The 19174-nt window shown below is 39.0% G+C and overlaps 1 protein-coding gene across 1 annotated transcript; it reads right to left on the bottom strand.

Moving 5' to 3' along the window:
- Positions 1–1859: 1859 nt before the first annotated feature.
- On the bottom strand, positions 1860–18478 carry LOC149027503 (protein BREAST CANCER SUSCEPTIBILITY 2 homolog B-like). Its single transcript, XM_089163228.1, is given in 22 exon segments — positions 1860–1938; positions 2019–2186; positions 12016–12232; positions 12320–12382; positions 12457–12599; positions 12979–13164; positions 13245–13440; positions 14021–14092; positions 14172–14283; positions 14378–14453; positions 14549–14599; positions 14697–14778; positions 14873–15103; positions 15183–15305; positions 16176–16330; positions 16422–16446; positions 16448–16547; positions 16625–16668; positions 16742–16971; positions 17038–17717; positions 17861–18007; positions 18100–18478. Coding segments are annotated over 22 exon segments (3321 nt in total). The 5' UTR covers positions 18263–18478; the 3' UTR covers positions 1860–1881.
- Positions 18479–19174: the final 696 nt, after the last annotated feature.

Raw genomic sequence — 19174 nt, 5'->3', positions numbered from 1 at the left:
AAGATTTTATGGTTTTTTCTTGTCTCTTCTCAACCGGTAAAGGTTTTACAAGAGAACTTTCATGTTGGTGACGACGCATTGCCGCTGGTGTATTTTTCAAAAACTAATTCATTTAGTGACTAACTATTAATATCCCCATTCCCCGGCTTAACAAAGCCCCTTTAAATCCAAAAAAAAAAGCATCCTACAATATTTTGGTTTACCGAAAACGATTATTCTTGGTACTTCTTACATTTTAGCCAATCCAGATTAACATCAGCCTTGAACCATTTTAGAATTAGGAATTGCCGGGTTAGATCGGTCAAAATTGATTTGAACGATCTGTATCAATCAAGAGCCCACACTAATCCGGGTTGATTAACCAATGCCAATCCGGGTCGTCTTACTAAACTACGTCTTTGAGTTAAATTGTCGGATCCAATGTTGAGTTTTTAACTAACAAGAACATCAAACTATCAAACATGTAATTAGGCTTGCTTAATGCGTAAATATAAACTGAATAATCCGTATCAGTTACGTCAGACACCGTACCTTGGGAGTTTGTTGATGATGATGTAACCAAGTGACATGAAAATAGAACATGGAAGATTAGTGGAATGGTTGAAAACTTCACTTTTCAGTGGAGAGCTCGTGGCTTCAATGCCCTTACCAGCAGCATATGTAATGTCTCTATCCCTATTTTCCCCATGTATAAAAAGTTCCTTGAAGAAGCAGCAGCCATGGAAGCAGAACCAAATATGTGCCCAATGACTCCCACCCCACTCTCCTCAATTCCCACATAAAATTAATATACACTTCCACTACAAACACCCACAAACACCCCCCTTTTACAAATGTTGCTACTGCTTTTGAGGATTTTCCTTCCATTGTACATCTGTTAAATGCAATATTATTTAGAAACGAAAAAGATCTTGAACTTAGCAAGGATTTACATATTCCAAAAATAAAGATATTAATGCTAGTATTTACAAAATCAGTACCTTGTTAGTAGGGATTAAGTGAACTGCCGACGTATGGATTTTCTGTTAAACATGATCAGGAGCCCCGCTGGTACCCAAGAATCCAAAAGGCACAACCCCTGACCAGGGTAAGATATAGTTGTTGTAACAGCCCAGGCAAGATGCATCAGAACAATGGATTCCATCACGCCAACTACAAACAATCTGTCTCGTTTCTTTGACATGTCACGCTCTTCATGATTTTTAGTTGATAGAAAAGGCGTGAAGCAGATGCTATTCACACAAACTGACATTGAGAAACAGTGAACCATGGTTGTTCATAAAAATGAAGCTGTTATTCCCTCGGAAGAATTGAAGATATTGACTCACTGCACCGGACTTGACATGTGCCCCTCTTAAGCAAGAGTCAGAACTTTGCAGCCATATCAGTGAATCCATCCCATACTCCAGCAGCAAGAAATCTTCTTTCTTTAAGTACCACAATCCAACAAAAGTACTTAAGCACAAGTTTACCGACATCTCTAATAATGTATATTCATCTGTTTTTCACATATCAAAATCATCAACAAACAATTCACTGAACAGCACTTAATGCAAATAATAGAACTCAAAATTCTCAAAGATAGACTAGTTATATGAATGCGATGGCAATATTTAGATGATAGCCTAAGGCCCTAAGGTATAGAAACAGCCTCTCAGCAAAACTGCCCCCCCCCCCCCACACACACACACATTGCGCTTATTTTATGAAAACAAGTGTATGTATATTGTATTAATCTCACCGAGAAACATCACTAACAAAATGGAAGCAAATAAATAAAGCAAGACTGAACGTCAAGATCAGAAAACAAAAACTACAAAACATTAAAAAGGTGAGAATACAAAATGCTTACAGGATACCTCTGTACACTACCACCACATTCTAGCTGTCACATCCACCAATAATGGTTAACACCCTCTCCCTGAGTTTCTGAATGGTCTGTATATAAAGGAACTGAATTATCAAGGTCACTGAAACAAAGACAACAGCACTAGGAAATTCAGTAATAAAATACTTACCAAACAAGAGATTTTTGCCCATTTGCGAGCACAGTGGGTGGCTTCGCTGAGATGAGAACAGCCAGGAAAGTCATACGACGACAGATAAGTAGAATTTTCTGTTGCCTCTGCTACCCAAAGGTGATTCATCTTGTCACGTGATCTCTTGACAAGGTTAAAGAAGCCAAACTACATTGAAAATAGTCATATAACAAAAGCAGTCAATGCTCAATAACACTTGTGGTGAGAAAGAAATAATGAAATATCTAGAATTGACAAAGGCTTTTTTTTTTTTTTTTTGATGAATAAATAATTGTATTAAAACCAAAGATTCACTTACAACACAGCAGAAAAAGAGCAAAGCATATAGAGCACCGATAAAGCAACATGGGCAGGGCCCAAAGAAAGATGGGCCGAACAGGGCCAATGAGAATGTTTTGTGGATTTTTTCCTGTTCTTCTTTTCCTTGGATGACTTGAGTTCGACCAAGAAGTTGTCTCCGAAAGGATTATGCCCTTTGGAAGGACAATTACTTTTTCTACACTCAACACGATCAAGAACATGCGAAGGGGGGGAGAGGGAAGGATCCGAATTGAGCTCAGCAAGGTTTGAGTCACCAACCTGAGAATAGGCAGTGCTAGCAAAGTTAGAGGAGTGGGCCAAGGGGTTCCGAATAGGGGAGGTGGACGAGTTATGAGCAGATGAAGGTTTAAAAGAATTAGGCCCATGGGGCCAAATATGGAGCACTTTGGGGAGGGCAAAATGGGTAAATTAAGTTGTTTGTGGGAGGAGAGAGAAAGGGTATTAGAGGTCTCCGAGGAAACAAACTTCGATGGATCATAAACCGAAATGGAAGGGTGAGGAGGCAAAGCTGGAGCGACAGAGGTTGCAGCGGTAAGGGTTTCATGGAAGGGGAAGTCGCAACTCGAGGAGGGGGGAGAAGAGACGACTCTTGCATGGGTCGAAAAATGGATGTAGAGCCAGCGGCATCTATGGAAGGAGCAGAGGCTTCGACAGCAGTGCTCCAGTCTTCGACAGGGGAAGCAGAGGCTTCGACAGCAGAGGGGTGGCAAAGATCCACAAAGGATCTTTCATCCATGGGAACTGTGCAAGGAGTTGTCGTTGTTAGAGCAGGCTTTAGCCTGGATCTGCATCCACGGTAGGTGCTGGCTATCGGCAACAAGCGAAAGTCAAACAGCGCTACTGTTGATGAAGGAGCAGGATGAATGGTGACGGCAGTAATTTGAGGAGCTAAATAGGAGGATGAAGGGGCTGGAATTTCAAAGGGCTTAATGTGAAATAATTCTGAAGTTGGAGCAGTGGTGATTTCGCTATAACCAGTAGGGAGAGTGGGATCTTGAGCAGCAGCGGCAAAAAGGGCTCCATCTAGGTCTTGAGCAGCAGCGGTGCTTGCCTGGCATTGAACGACGACGGTGGCGGTGGTGGCATCCTCTAAAAGGACAGCAGAAGCAATGTTAACAAGGATTTGAGAAGCTTTGGTGACGACCTCTTCAAGGTCAGCGGCAGCAGAGATGCGAGAGTCTTTAATGGAGCATTTTTCTAGGTTGTCGGTGATGAGGCTATCTGGTATCAGCATAAATTCTGACAAAAGATGTCGAAGGAGCATTCAAGGTAGCGGAAGAGCAGGAGTTAGTCTCATGGCCAAATCACCTACAAGAGATGCATCTGGAAGGCACCCAGTCATAGACGATGAGCTGACTATAGTTGAGACCATTATCATCAACCATGGAGATGGAGGAAGGGAGAGAGTGAGCAGCAGACACTTCGACATAGATGCGTGCATAGGATAGTCTCTTGAAATTCAGAGTTTTATGGTCAATGCGTAGAGGTCTACCGATGGCGGACCCGATGCGGCTGAGGCACTCAATGTTCCAAAAATTCGAGAGGGAGACCGGGGAGATTTATCCATAGGGGTTTTGTGCTGAAGTCTACCCTGTGGAGAGGCACTGAAGGGTACCATGGCCTGAGGAAAATAGGGTATTTACCGATGAACCAAAGGGAACCCTCAAGAGCACGGGCTTTGCATTCAGAGGAAGAAGCCAACATCGCGAACAAAGAAGTCTAGAGATTCAAAAGCTTTCCATTGCTTAGAAAGAGAGGTTTTAACAATAGCAGCAGGGGGAGGAGGGCCAAGAAACTGACAACAATGGCAGTTTGCCAAAGAAAGATGCCCTCCATAGTAGCAGAGGCAGAATAGTGAGTAATAGGGGTAGCCGATGAGGGAGCAGTGGGGATGAAAGAGAGATTGCAGTCGTTGATGGTGGAGCTAAGGGTTAAGGAGGAGAAAAGGGAAGTCCAAGGCTTAGCGAGAGAGAAGGAAGGGGCTGGGTCAGGGATGAAGGGAGGGGACAGCGGATTCTCGGAGGGATCAGGGGGGAGTCGAGGGGATCAGAGGAGGCCATTATCTTAGGTAAGACCTTGAACCGTCTTATTATGACTCCACTACTTGACAAAGGTTGAATGAGCACAAATATAATATCTTGCTTTGCATGACCATAGTATCCAGCAACTTGTAAACACAGACAAACACAGAGGTAAGAGAACACCATTTGATTGTGGATGCCCATGGTAGTGCAACCATTGGTACCAACAGATATTGGAACTTTTTTCCAGAAGGGAATGGGTTGTACTCTTACATGCCCAGTAGCTAGGCGCAAGAGCAAAAAAACCAATCAGGCTTTTTTATTCCCCTGTTTTGTAATCAAGTTAATCACAAAAATCAATAAATCAGCACTTACAAAACATTTGTTTTATTGTGCAGCAAGTTAAATGACCGAGGAATGCCACACATTAAGTTCAAAAACAACTCAATATTGAATTTAAAAATTAAAAATAATAATAATAAGGGGAGAAGAAGTCAACTCTTATGTTTAGACCCACAGTTTTTATTATTATTTCTATTGCTCAATTGATGACTTACTAAGAGTAGTTTAAGTGCTTAACTGATAACGCCTGCTTTGCCTCAATGTCATCCAAGATGGTCATGGTCTGGCCAAGCTCACTTAACAGAATCCCAATAAAAATTATGTCTTAACTCTTTCCTCATGAAGAGTCATTCATAATGAGATTTGTATGCCTATCAGTCACTATCCAACATCTGATTAAGTTAACAGAGTTTCTCTTTGAATTTTCTCAATTAAGGGTTGGTCCAAATCCACATCATTCATAAGACCCAAATAAAATTCTCACAACTACTAGTAGTGTTGGGAATTTTTGAATTTGCACAAGGGCAATTTTGGAAATTCATTTATTAGGCGGTTACTGCCGACCCACGCAGCACAATTAAGATACGAGATTTTATTTTGAAAACAGCATGCTCTCTCTCCAAGAAACGCAAGAACAAAGGAAGAAAAATTCGTTAAGGTTTTCTTCTTCCTAGTTCAATCTCGCTCTTCGACCATCCATCCACAATGGTATTTGGGTTGTGGATTTTCTTCCATTTCTACAAGATTCAGGAGGATATGCCGGTGACTATTTTTTGTGGAGGAACGAGGATGTGGATCTTGATTTTCTTCCGCTGCAATCTTTCTTTATTTGGGAACAGCGAATCCAGGTAAGAATCTATCACTTACTTTTCTAGAATATATTATCTAGACTATCTCCTACATTAGAGCCATATTAGATTTATAAGAACCAAGTTCTCACGATTCTTTGTTCCTCCTAAATTATGTTGTTCGATTACTTGGATTGGATCCAAGTGGGAGAATCCAGGGTTTAACTGGAACCCTAAATTATTATTAAACTAGATAATTTTTTTTATTGTGATCCAAATGGAAGGATCTGTATGATTTCCCCCTTCCCTTCCCTTCCCTTTTTTTATCCATATAACAATATCTCATAATAGAATTGAATAATTGCGTGAAGTTGATAATCCATGAAAATGTTTGTTTTTTTTTATGTTTCTTGGATTTTTCGTGCAATTTTTTTTATGTATGGGATGATGAGATCCATAAATCCAGTCATGTGTGGGCATTTGGGTTTATTTTTGAGAAAAACGAAAAAAAATCCATCCAAACGGTGCATCGTCTCGTACGGGACAAAAGTTTGTCTGGTCACAGAAGACCAAGACGGAATTTTGGTCTGGCGAGACAAACTTCGGTCTAATCAGACGGAAATTTGTCTGTGCAGAAGAAAGTCTGTCTGCTTTCAGATGAAGATCCGTCTGGTTACCAAAGTGTCATCTGACTTTCTGGACACATGTAGCCTGACACTCTGAGTGGTGTTTGGACATTAAGAGTCTAATGGGGCTAAATGGGAGCTATTAGGGTAGACGCATTTTGGGTGAACCACCTCATAACATGAGTATAACTTTGTGTTTTACTTATTGTAAATAGTAAAGCAATTTTAATTTGGGTTATTTGATTATTGAATCATGCTTATAGCGCAAAATTAAACTAGTACATAAATTATATGTGGATTTGCATGAGGATTTGATTGGATTTTTGTTAGCATTTCTTTTGGTTCAAATGCTTATCTCGTAGGTTAACCATGCTATTGTGAGTTTATTGCTACTTATGTTTTATGCTAGAAATGTTGAACTCGTCATTGCATGTATTGTCTCTAGTCTATATGGCTGTAACCAAGAGTATTATTGCTGAACTCACCAAGGGAGATAAACTAAAAAAGAGGAATTATGACCTCTGGCACCAAAAAGTGCAATATTTCAGTGTTGTGGGTAGCCTTATATATGTTATGATGTGTACTAGGCCGGATATTTGTTAAGCACTTGATTTAATTAATCGATAATAATCAAACCCAGGCATAAAGCACTAGAAAGCAATCAAGAAAATATTGAGATATCTAAGAGGAATGAGTAACTACATGTTGTGTTAACAAGGAACGGATTTGCGATTGGTTGGTTATAGCGATGCCGACTGGACTGAAGGCATTAATGAGCTCAAATCAATCTCTAGATATGTTTAATTGCTAATGGCAAGGCCATTTCGTGGTGTAACAAGAAGCAGACGTCTATAGCAATCTCGACCATGGAAGTAGAGTATGAGGCATGCTCACTGCAAAGACGCTGTTTGCTTGAGGAAGTTCCTACGACATATTGGATTTGTGTTGACATCTAAAAAGCATTATATTGTCTTTTATAATTGTTGAAGTATATACACTTGGGCTATTTACTGTTCACGAAACTATTCACGTGAACAGTAAAAAAATCATTTTTACTTGTTCACGTGAACAGTCAAATCTGTGTTACTGTTCACGTGAACAGTATATGCTAATGATGCTACTCTACTTTCTATTTCTAATATTGGAGTCTTGCTACATAAGTTTTGGGAGTTTTTAGAAAGCATAGTTTTTATTTTGGTAGTAGTTTCTATTTTAGGAGCTAGGAAGTTACTAAAGTTGTAATTTTTTGTTTCCTTTTTCTAGAGGACAATTACTTGTCTCTCAAGTTGTATTAGATTCATTAGAAGCTATAAATAAAAGGGCTCTGTGATTCTAGACTTTTAAGCAAAAATCACAAGCCTCTTCTACTAGTTCTTCATCTCTCTTCTCTTCTTCTAGTTCTTCATCTCTCTTCTCTTCTTCTTCTTCTCTCTTTTCTTTGTTCAAGTTCAGCTGCTGTTTTGATTATTTAATGCTTGTTTTCTAACATGGTATCAGAGCAAGTTTAATCAACCTAGGTATTGTTTTCTCTCTTTTGTCTGCCCAGTTTTTTTTTCTTTTCTTTTTTTCCTTTTTCTTATCTAGGGCAGCCCCAACCTTCACTGCAGTAATTGTGAATGGCTGTCCTTCTTTGACTTTTGAAGCACCAAGTATCTATGTATTAATACTAAAAAAAGGCCCCAATCTTTCTGGGGATATGTCTCCCTATTTGATTCAACTGAGGCTGCTACTACCCTGTTTTTTTTGTGCAAATCTGAAGTTTGATCTAAACTATATTGATGTCTTGGGATTCCTCTTGATTCTTGTGAAGATATGCGCATAATTCGGATTGCAAGACCTAAGTATTGTCTTCCATTGTTTGTGCTATAAGTTCTGCTGCAAGTCGTATACTAGTACCCTTGTTTCATTGAATTTCTCTATTCTGAAAAATTATGCTTCTACTGTCTTGATTTACTACTGCTTCCGTTGTTTATTTCAGAATCAAGTTTAGCCTTTTTTTTTATCTAAAACTTCTACAAAGACCTAGAGGACTACTTTTCCTTCATAACAAGATCTGTTAGAGTTTCAAATCTAGCAGAAGTTTGTTGCTATGGTCCGAGATCTGATATTATTTGCTACTGCAACTACTTTTATTGCACTTCTTCTAAGTGGATTGCTGCAGCGACTACTGCAATTTTGAGATTCCAAGCTGGTTCAATATTTATTTTTTTCCTGATCTAATTTGCTCCTGCCTAAGGGTTAGCGGTGGTCCAGAATTTTTCCCTCCTTGGTGCACAAGACTTTTTCCTGTGAGACGATTTTCTGCTGCTTGATCAGCTTTCTTGGTGAATAATACACTACTTTGTGGCTGCTACTTTTCCTTCTTGGGTTTCTTTTGTGCTCACACTTTAACATGCTTGTTTTCACTTGTCATCATTAATTGTCCACGTGTAATGCTACACGTGAGGGGGAGAATGGTACCTTATTCTATATCTACTCAAGAAGTGCTGATGGATATTGTTTGTGAAGATTTTTGCCCTCAACTTATGGCATTCTACAATAATATCATTACCTATCTTTACCTATATTGCCTTTTTACCTACCTACTTGGTCCGCAGTAACCTATATTGTCTTTTGCCTTGCCTACTTGGTCCGCAGTAACCCATATTGTCTTTTACCTTACCTACTTGATCCGTAGTAACCCATACTGTATTTTACCTACCTACTTGGTCCGTAGTAACCCATACTACCTTACCTACTTGGTCCACAATAACCCATTCTTGTAACTTTCATATATCCTTCCTGTCTTTTACCTTACCCTAAGTGGTCCATGTCACTAGTCCAAAGTTCTCCTTATATGGCTCCCCTAAGGTTTTACCTATACCTACCTTGGTCTGGATAAGAACCCACTTCCATCTAACGGTTTATAATGCTTTTTTTTCTTGTGAAGGACCATACCTACTTTGGTCCATGAAATCTTAGACCCTGACAAAAATAAAGATTAAATTACCCATATTGTCTTTTTACCTTAACTAACTTGGTTTGGGCATTCTTCGGACTACAAACCTATATTGTCTTTTTACTTTACCTACTTGGTTCACGAGGAACTCATATCTGTCCTTTACCTACCTACTTGGTCCGTAGTATCCCATACTACCTTACCAACTTAGTCCACAATAATCAATATTGTCTTTTACCTACCCATACTTTACCTGTTACTTGCCTTCTTGTGAAGCATTTATATGGACATTGGAGTTGCAATTTTGAAGATTTAGCATGGATATTTCTCCCTACTACCGACATTACTTGGATAATGTTTTTTGCCTACCTACTACTTGCCTTCTTATGAAGCATTTATATGAACTTTGGAGTTATAATTTTGAAGATCTAGTGTGGATATTTCTCCCTACTACCGGCATTATATGGATAGTGTCTTTGATCCTGCTATACTTATGGACTTTGTTCGTCTTCAACATCGTCGATTGTTCTCAACATTGGATGGTTTTATTGACACGAAGAATTATAGTTTTTTTTAAGTTGATGTTGATTATCTCTTGGGTGAAGTTTTCTCGGTGTTTATCGACATCTGCCATTACTACACAATTCAAGATTGGTGCTACTTTTCAAGTTTATTCTTATTGTGCAAGCTGAAATTTTCTTTGTGTACACTCCAGCTTAAGGGAGAGTGTTAAAGTATATACACTTAGGCTATTTATTGTTCACGACACTATTCACATGAACAGTAAAAAATATGTTTTTACTATTCACGTGAACAGAAAAATCTGTGTTACTGTTCACGTGAACAGTATATGCTAGTGATGCTACTCTACTTTCTATTTCTAATGTTGGAGTCTTGCTACATAAGTTTTGGTAGTTTTTAGAAAGCATAGTTTCTATTTTGGTAGTAGTTTCTATTTTCAGAATTTTCTATTATTTAATTCTTGTTTTCTAACAATAATAGTACGGCAATTCTTAAATATGTCAAGGACCCCAAGTATCATGGGAAAACCAAAGATATACGAGTAAGATATCATTTTGTTAGAGACAATGTAGTAAGGAAGAAAGTTGTACTTAACCACATATCTACTAGTCAGATGGTAGCTAACCCTCTTACAAACCTATGGCCAAGGATGCTTTTATTTCTCATGTAAAGTCCTAGGACTTGCGTAGATTGTGACTTATTTTTGTATTGAAACTTATTATTAAGTAATATGAGTTCATTCCAGCCTTTGTTTTTCACTTTCTGTGTGATTGTGTCCTTCTAGCATAAAACGTGATATGTCAATAGGCATGAAAATGGCTCACTCACACAAGCATTTGCATCTAGCACTAAAGTAGCGAGCAGAGATGAGACGGATTGTGAATGACCTTGTGTAGGTCGATTCATAATCATGTTGTCGTTATGATTTTGGAATCAATATGAGATTATATACGGTGAAGATAATTGACATCATTGTTCCCACTATTCATGTTGCCTATAAAAGCCAGGTGTGAGTACTTTATGTGGCATTGGGATAGCGACAATAAAGAAACTCGGGTTAGGTGCAAGTGGTGCAACTAGACTAAGACCTGTATGGTGTTGGGAGAGACATACGTTCTATTGTGTATAGAATGTTCCACCATAGCATGTATATCATATTATATGTGTTTAACGACCATTGGAAATGAGGATTAATCCCAACTCCTTTCATTGTGTGAGTCCTAGACTTTATGGTCCATTAGTGTCCTTAATGACTTTTAACGACGTCTGAAACGAGGGGTCAATATGGCTACTTTGGGGTGTTACTTATGGTCCATTAGTGTCCTCATGATTGATTCGACCTAAAGGGGCATTACTGGAAAAAGAGTCAATCCCAAGTGAAGTGATGATCTAGGCAGAAGGAAAATTTTGATTCAACTGCACCTTAAGAGTGTTTGTTGACGCCAATTGTATTAGTTACAGTAGCGAGCATTTTAAAGATAAGAAGGTGATCTCTTAGAGGAATCGAGATACCTTTTGTTTGGTGAGTTTGAATAAACCTAAGACGTTATAGTATACTAATGCTTATTTATTGTGTTTCTTTGACTGATGCTGCCATTCTGGCCTTCTGGGAAGGTTTCTAGTTTGAGGCTCATGAGTGCAGGTATATCACCAGTCGCGCGACCCATTTCCCAGTATGACTTATGGATGTTGGTGTCTAGGACACAAGTGGTCTATGTATCTGGGATACAAAGTAGAGAGATCGAAATGTGTATATCTCGAATATACCTATGTGTCCTGAGACACTATGACAGAGAGATCAATACTTGCCCTTGTGCAAGTGGGAGATGTTGGGAATTTTTTAATTTGCCCAAGGGCAATTGTGGAAATTCATTAATTAGGCGGTTACAAAATATGAGGATATATTTTGATAACCACCAACCCACTCAACACAATTAAGATACAGGATTTTACTTTGCATACGGCTTGTTATCTCTCTCCAAGAAACGTAGGAACGAAGGAAGAAAATCCGTAAAGGTTTTCTTCTTCCTAGTTCAATCTCACTCTTCGACCATCCATCCACAACGGTATTTGGGTTGCGGATTTTCTTCCCTTTCCACGAGATTAAGGAAGGTTTGCCAATGACGATTTTTGTGGAAGGAGGACGTGGATCTTGATTTTCTTCCAATGCAATCTTTCTTAATTTGGGAATAACGAATCTAGTTAAAGATCTATCACTTCCTTTTATGGAATATATTATATGGACTATATCCCATATTAGATGTATATTAGATTTATGAGAACCTACAAGTAGATATATCTTACAGGTGAACAGCACAAAGTATGATCTATGCTCTTTAACAGTATCATAGCATTGCAATTTAAGAATCAGTTTTCTTGCATGTAAACAGAGTTAGTATATTGTGATAAAATACTCACAGTAGATCCTTCAAGATTATGGCTAATTGGGGCAGATGAATCGTTATCTGTATCCGGCAGGCAGAAACTAACAGCAAGTAAACAATCTGCAGATCCTTCTGAATGAAGATCAGGCACTGTTATGGAGCCATCAGTCACAAACACCCATTGCCTCTTCTGGTGGCTAGATGTATAAACTTCCCCAACATAGACAACAATAGCAGCAATATCAAACTCCCTGATATCAAAAACAGATGATAGTATTTAAGCGTTTCTAAAATTCATGCACAACATCCACCAGAATACTAGACAAGAAAAGGTTAACCTCGCCAGAGGAACTTCACCCAAATTTGACAATGAGACTGATCTGCGAGGAGTGAAAAATGGCCTACAAAAAAGAAAGATAAGTTGGGGGTTCAAACTGTACTGCTTAGGTACCCAAAAAGAAAGATGAAAACTTACTCAAAGCATTCAGTTGCTAAGGGAGATAAAGGTTTCCATGCAGTAGTAGATCCCCTTGCATGCAAATAAATTGTATCCGAATCAGAGTTAAGTGCTATGAGACCTGTGACAGTATATATTTGCCCCTCCGAAAGCTCAGACTGCTGTTAAGCGAACAAGAGCTCTTAGACAATGTTGGGAAAATACTTAAGGGAAAATAGTACTAGAATGATAAGGGGGGGGGAGAGGAGAGAGAGAGAGAGGGGGGGTAGGGGGTAGGCCATTATACAGCTAAGAAAAGAGAACCAAACAAACGAAAAAAGAGTGTACACAGTGCACACCAATCCCTCATTTAGCAGTTTCTGGGGAGGAGTAAACATATGCAGGTCTACCCTATTCCCAGAAAGGCTTTTTCCAGGACCTGAACCTGAGACCAAGCATGCAGCAAGTCAGCGCTTGACCAACACGCCAAGCACGACCTTTAGGAAAGGAGCGAGGAGGGTGAAATAGCAAAAATTAAGCAGACAACTCACTAAGCCCCACCTGCTTCTCAGTAGGGTTCCATATGGTTATCAAGCCGTCCCTCATACGACCTTTCCCACGGCAATTGTTTTTAGCAGTTAGCCCGACCACCCTCACTCTCATAAATGGAGTGACATCTCTCTCACCAAGGCCTGCATTTTCAATGGCTTTCTCAATCTTCTTCTGCATATCTGACTGTCTCATTGCCTGTCATCACACATCCTCATGGTTTAAAATTTTCATTCAAGATACAGATAAATTTGTTTATGGAAGTCTGTGAGTATCACCTCTTGTTTAGCCTGATAAGTAGCAAAATAAGTTAGCTGCTCTGAACTCATTTCTGCCATCAGAACTTCTGGTTCAGCAGCTTTCTCAAGGATCTTAAGGATTTTAGCCCCCTCCTCACTGTCTTCACTTCTACCATGAGGACAATTGATATCCTCTTGAAACTCAGATATGACACCCTCTGCAATCATCGAGCACCTGCGACCACAGAACAAAACAGCACCACATGAATACTTGGGCTTAACTATAACCAGTCTAAAAGAATACCAAATAGATGTGAAAGCAAATATTAACCAATCAGAGTGGTGAACGTATCTCATATCAAGAAAAGGATCACCCAAAATACATAAAATCAACAAAAAAGAACTAGTGTTGCATGGATTAGCAACACAACTCTCAAACAATTGAAAATGTTATTCATGTGATCCCGCAGCTACATACATTACGGTATCAAGATTAGCATATTACATTAACATGTCTCCATTTGAAAAGACATGCTTTCAATTTGAAGATGCATAGTGTCACAAAAAAACAAAGGATAGGAAGTTCATTTATACAAAAAGCATTAAAAACCAGAAAAGTCAAGATAGTATGAAAATGTGAACACCATAAGAATAATATGCTGAAGATATATAACAGACCTATAATACTCCTAGGAGGTGTAGGGTTCGAGCCTTTTTGGCTTCACCTTCCATCTACCCCAATAGAGTAGGTACCAATAAAAAGGAAAAATCTGCAGACAAGTATTCTTCCAAAGTTCCAAACATAGTAAGATTACCTCTGGTTGTACAATTGGACCATTTTTGCCTCCATCTTTTCTGACCTCACAACAGATCCTCCATTATTTAACCTAAATGAGAGCAAGTGTAAGCAACTGACACTAGATAAATTCCAAGTACTAAATAATCAGATTATATATCATTAAATACCTCTCCCTGTAAAGAACTGGATAGATTCGACTGACTCCAACTAATGTCTTAGGGACCATACCACCACCACCCTTGATGCACCTAAAAGCCAATGAGGTGCCAAGACCCTTGCCTAGAAAACCAAATGTAAGTTATAAATTAATGGCTGCAACAAGAGAGTTAAGGTAGAGCAAAATAAAACGCCATCAAATTAAAAATGAACATACAGAACCCCAAACGATCTGCCCAACCAGCTCTGTATGTCCCATTTATGTGCAACAGTAAACGAACCTCCTTAGAATCCTGAAAACAAAAGCAAGACCCATAACTTTTAGGGTATACACTAAAATTTTCAAGTATTAAAGCTTCAAAAGAAGAGACAAGCTCAAGCTGAGAACCTCAAGAGGTGAAATTGGTCCAGCCCAGCCGCACAAACCTGCTCCCCAGACCTTCAGAATACACAAAGTATATCATAAGAAAGAAAAGAAGTCCCTTCAAGGTGCTACAACCTAGTATAATTCACAAATACTCAAAAGAGTGTAGTACCCGAAGTTTCTGACCCACAAACAATTTTCCAGCAAGAAGCTGTTTTGACAAAGGAATATCCAGAATGGCAACCAATGAGTACCTATGTAGTGAACAATATAAAAAATTAACAATTCTATGGCTATGAAATTGAAAAACAATGAGTCTAGATATTTGCACAAGAGGCAAAAGCCTACCACCCATCAGTCAGCTCTACTTTTCCAACATTACAGTTCTCAACCCAATTGGGGCCACTGGTCTTTTCAGCGTTTTCATGTGAAGGCATAGGATGTCCCGACTCGAGATTAGGATCTGGATAGGAACGAATTGCTGAAATGCACAGTACCATCATCGAAGCAGGTGATGCATCCCCTTCCAAAATTCTTTTGACTGCAGATCTATGACCATGATTTACTTCTCTCTCAAATCTATCATCCAAAGCACGAGTTCTTATAGATGTCATAGTTAACTCTTCTAAAAATGAACTAGTACTAGGTTTATAGATACCTGTACTTCAGTTCCTCAGTGACATTGGACACAGTTAAATATCTACCAGCAGCTTCTGCAGGATACCCTCTTTCATAACATGCCAGTTTCCAGACTATCCACTTGTAATGATTTGTAACCCACCTAGATTGGGGGGGTAGAAGAAATGACACACAGATACAGCATTAAAATTCACCTTAAGTTGTGCAAAGTTATATCATGTCATTAACTCCTTAAAAAAGGATGAAGCATTTCCATCTTCATATAGTATGAGAATTTATAGATATCAATTTTATGACAAATTACAGAAATTCATATCTATAAAATCATATTCTATTTTCTTACATTATGATTTACATTGCCATAACTTGCATCACATCAACCACTTGGTCTACTCTTGCCCCTTTTCTCGATCCCTCTGGTTTGGCCCCGCTCCTAACGCCCCCCCCTCAGTTTTGCTCTGGAATGGTCATGGATCTTGGGAACCTACCCACGTTCCTCTATTTGTGATCGAGTTGGTAAGCTGGTTTCCGATGCTAGCATCCACCACTTATAGTGGGAGTGTAACCTTAGGAGATGGACTTCCACATCTAAGTCCTTGGACATATTTGGAAAGCCATTTGTCTTGATATGCTAGGCTTCAACATATCCTCCACCACCTATTATTGACACCTCAAGGAACAGGCTCATTGTTGTTACTAGGGTTTAAGCTCTCCTCTTCAGCTCCCCTCTTGACGGCTAGTTGTCACCTCCCCTCTCTCCCCCCCTTTGTACATTATTCTAGCCCATTCTTGGGGTTTTGATATATTATTATTAAATCCCCCCTCCCAAAAAAAAAATTTGCATCACACATAAATGGTCAAGGCAAGCATAGGTCCATGATCAATAGGACTAACTTCGAACAACCAGTTCCATTATACATAATTACTAACAGATAGTATGCAAAAATAAACATCTCTACCATTGTCACATGGCAAAAATTCTACAATCAAAAAGCAAAGTGGGAATATTTACTCTTGGGACAAATTAAGGGTGGAGACACCAGATTTTGACAGCATATGAAGAACAGCCTCCCTTCCAATTACACCTGAGCCAGATTTGTCATGGAACATATACTTTTCTGCACTATCTGCATTCATGAACTTTACCTGATCTGGCACATGCTCCAGCTAGATAGATTCAAGTACAATAATATAGAATCAGAGTCACAGAGAAATACCTATATACAAGAAGAAGAAAATACTGCATCATATATTATACCAATTTTTGAAAGCATGGGGGCCCCCAAAAAATCTTTTACAGTCTTTCTTTCAACCTCAAATGGATACCGAGTGGAAACCTTCATTTTGTTACAAGAAACTTTGGCCATATTAACCACAGCTGGACCTACAAATGAAAAAACCTCCATAAGAAAGCATAAGACAAGAAAATTTCCTATCAAGACAGCATTTACAACTCTTTACCATTAGGAAGGGGATAAATTGTGCTGGTCAATGGAGTGATGAACCTGAAGAGTATGTAGATCAGAAAATGTTACACAGTAAATAACCAAGAGTGAGCTTTCTTAAGGGAGGACAAACCGCGAGCTGCGTGGCCTTTTGAATGAAGATATAGAGCTTCTCCTTCCAAGTCTCTTCTTTTCACAAGGAGTGTGCTTTTGGTTTGAATTATGTTGGCCAATGTTATTTGAAATATCAACCAACGGCCTGCCCAATGACCTTGCTAGATGAGCCACTCTCGAGCCACTATTGTTTCCCAATGGATATATAACTGGCAAACAATGCTCAGAATCTTCATTGTTCGAAGACATCTGCATACAAAATATATCACTGGTTGTTGTAAATGCATTCTTATTCACGAAGCTATTCCAACCAACCTTATTTGGTAAGTTACTCCCAGAATTGATGTCCTCTGCCGTAGCAATTGACTGTTTTTGGTTTGAAATCAAACCCAGGGGTGATCGGAAGGTTTTTGATGCATGAGCATTTTGCAGCAAACAGGGAGTCTCACCAAGTGTTCTTCCTTTGAGAGTTGAAAACAGTGAATCATCTCCAGTTCCCTCATTTGGTAAGCAGCCCAACTCTGCTTCACCAAGAAGGCACCTCGCACGTTGCAATGCATCACTAGAAACTGAAATAGATCTTCCTCCTGCCGTTTGAAACTTGATCGGAGATGGAATACAAGCAGATTTATTTTCCGTAGATAGTCGAAGGTCCGGTACTATCTCCTTCTGTAGATCGTTTTCTGATGAATATACTTCATTTGAAGAACGAACCAGGACCTCTGGAACTGATCTAGCAGCTAAATTCCTGTTATTCTGTACACCAGCTCTCGTATTCGATAAGTTCCCTAAATAACTCAACTCATCAGTAGTTTGCGACTTCCTAGTATCTCCAAGACCTTGCAAATTGAAGTGATCATTATTGCTTTCTTCCAAACCTAGCAATGCCTTCGCTCTGAGAATACCAGCAGGAGACACACTCACTGTCTTTCCAGAGCCTGTCCGGAAATGAGAATTAGAGAAGCCGTGCCTATCTTCTATGGTACAAACTTCACCTACGTACCAAATTTATAGGATTTAGGCCTTTTTATTGGAGAGAACAAGTAATATCACCCAAATATAGTAGAAATTGAACCTTTCAACAGAAATAAATGTATCAATCGAGAATAAGAGGGGAAAAGCAAAGAAAGCTACGCACCATTCTTTGGTGTATTTTCCTCGCCGAGGACGGATAATGCTTTCAATAGGGAAGACTGTTTAACTGAGACCGATTTTCCCGATCCGGTGCGGAACATCGGAAATCCATTATTGCCTTCAGTCTTGTTCTGGATGAGCTTCGACGATCCTGAATAAGGTGCTAATAAGAGTCTCGAGAGGCTCATGTAGAGATTGAACGATAAAGATTGAGAATAACAGAAAGGAAGTGTAGCCTCTTACCTTGAAATAATAGATCGGCCATGGAAGGAAGACGGGGATCGGCGTAGTCATCTTGTAGAATTAGGGTTTCGTGAGATTCTTCTGATCTGATTTCAAGCGGTAGAACAGAGTGCTCCCACCGGAAATTATTCCCGCCATCTGAGAACACCTGCCACGTCGTCATCCCTGGTCGTCGTTTTGCCCTTTCCTTTCTTTCAGTTTTAGGGTTTCTTCAAAGGACAGATGCTCATCGGCGAAGCAAAGCTTCTGCAACTGGTCTCTTTCAGTTCTAATCTACTTCACCGTTTAGCTTTGGCAACTCACAAGCATTCTAAGAGCGGGAAAATGAAAAACTCGAAAAGTAAGGGGTCCAAATAGCGCGTACTTTAAGTACCATACGCGGTTCGTTAGGTTAAGAATAATAGATACTGATGATCGTTTATGAAGAATTATTCATTTATATTTTTTGGTATAATTATCCGGATTTTTCACTTATGAGTGGACATAAACTAATGTCAAGTACCCCTTAATAAAATATAGAGTAATTTTCATTTGGATCCCTAAGGTTTGATCTGTGTCATTTTTAGTTCAAAAAAACTAAAACTTTGCATCTCTCTCCCTTGTGCTATAGAAAAAATCAATTTAATGACAAATTATCACTTCTATAACGAATTTACCCTTCTTTTTTTTTTAATTTAACAATTTTTCTTTTACACTTTAAGGGGTTAAAGTTTATTAATTTACAAAATCAAACCCTCTGTCATAACCCTCTCGTCTCTCTTTCCAACATGTGCTTCATTTCTTGGTGAGGTTTTTCACGAAGTTCATCTAATTCTTTCCTGAAATGTGATTCTCCCCTTCAATTAATCAGTACTCTTTCTTGAATATGAGACACTATTAGTTGTAATGTGCATTTGCAGCCATTGTTCTTTTGTTGTTTCCCATTTTTTGTTATCTTTAAATAGATTCAAGGAAAAGTTCCAGTCTGTTAATTGAAGCTTTTGGCGTTATGGTTATTGCAACTAGCAACAGAGGCAACTTTTCCATTTTGAAGTGGCGAATGTAAAAGATGTGTTGAGGTTTTCTAGGGTTTCAC

The sequence above is a fragment of the Hakea prostrata genome, chromosome 1 (genome assembly GCF_041222555.1).
Source record: "Hakea prostrata isolate BN-2017 chromosome 1, UWA_Hpros_2, whole genome shotgun sequence".
Lineage (NCBI taxonomy): Eukaryota > Viridiplantae > Streptophyta > Magnoliopsida > Proteales > Proteaceae > Hakea > Hakea prostrata.
Note: the sequence above shows the minus strand (reverse complement) of the source record. Positions and strands in the feature narration are given on the sequence as shown.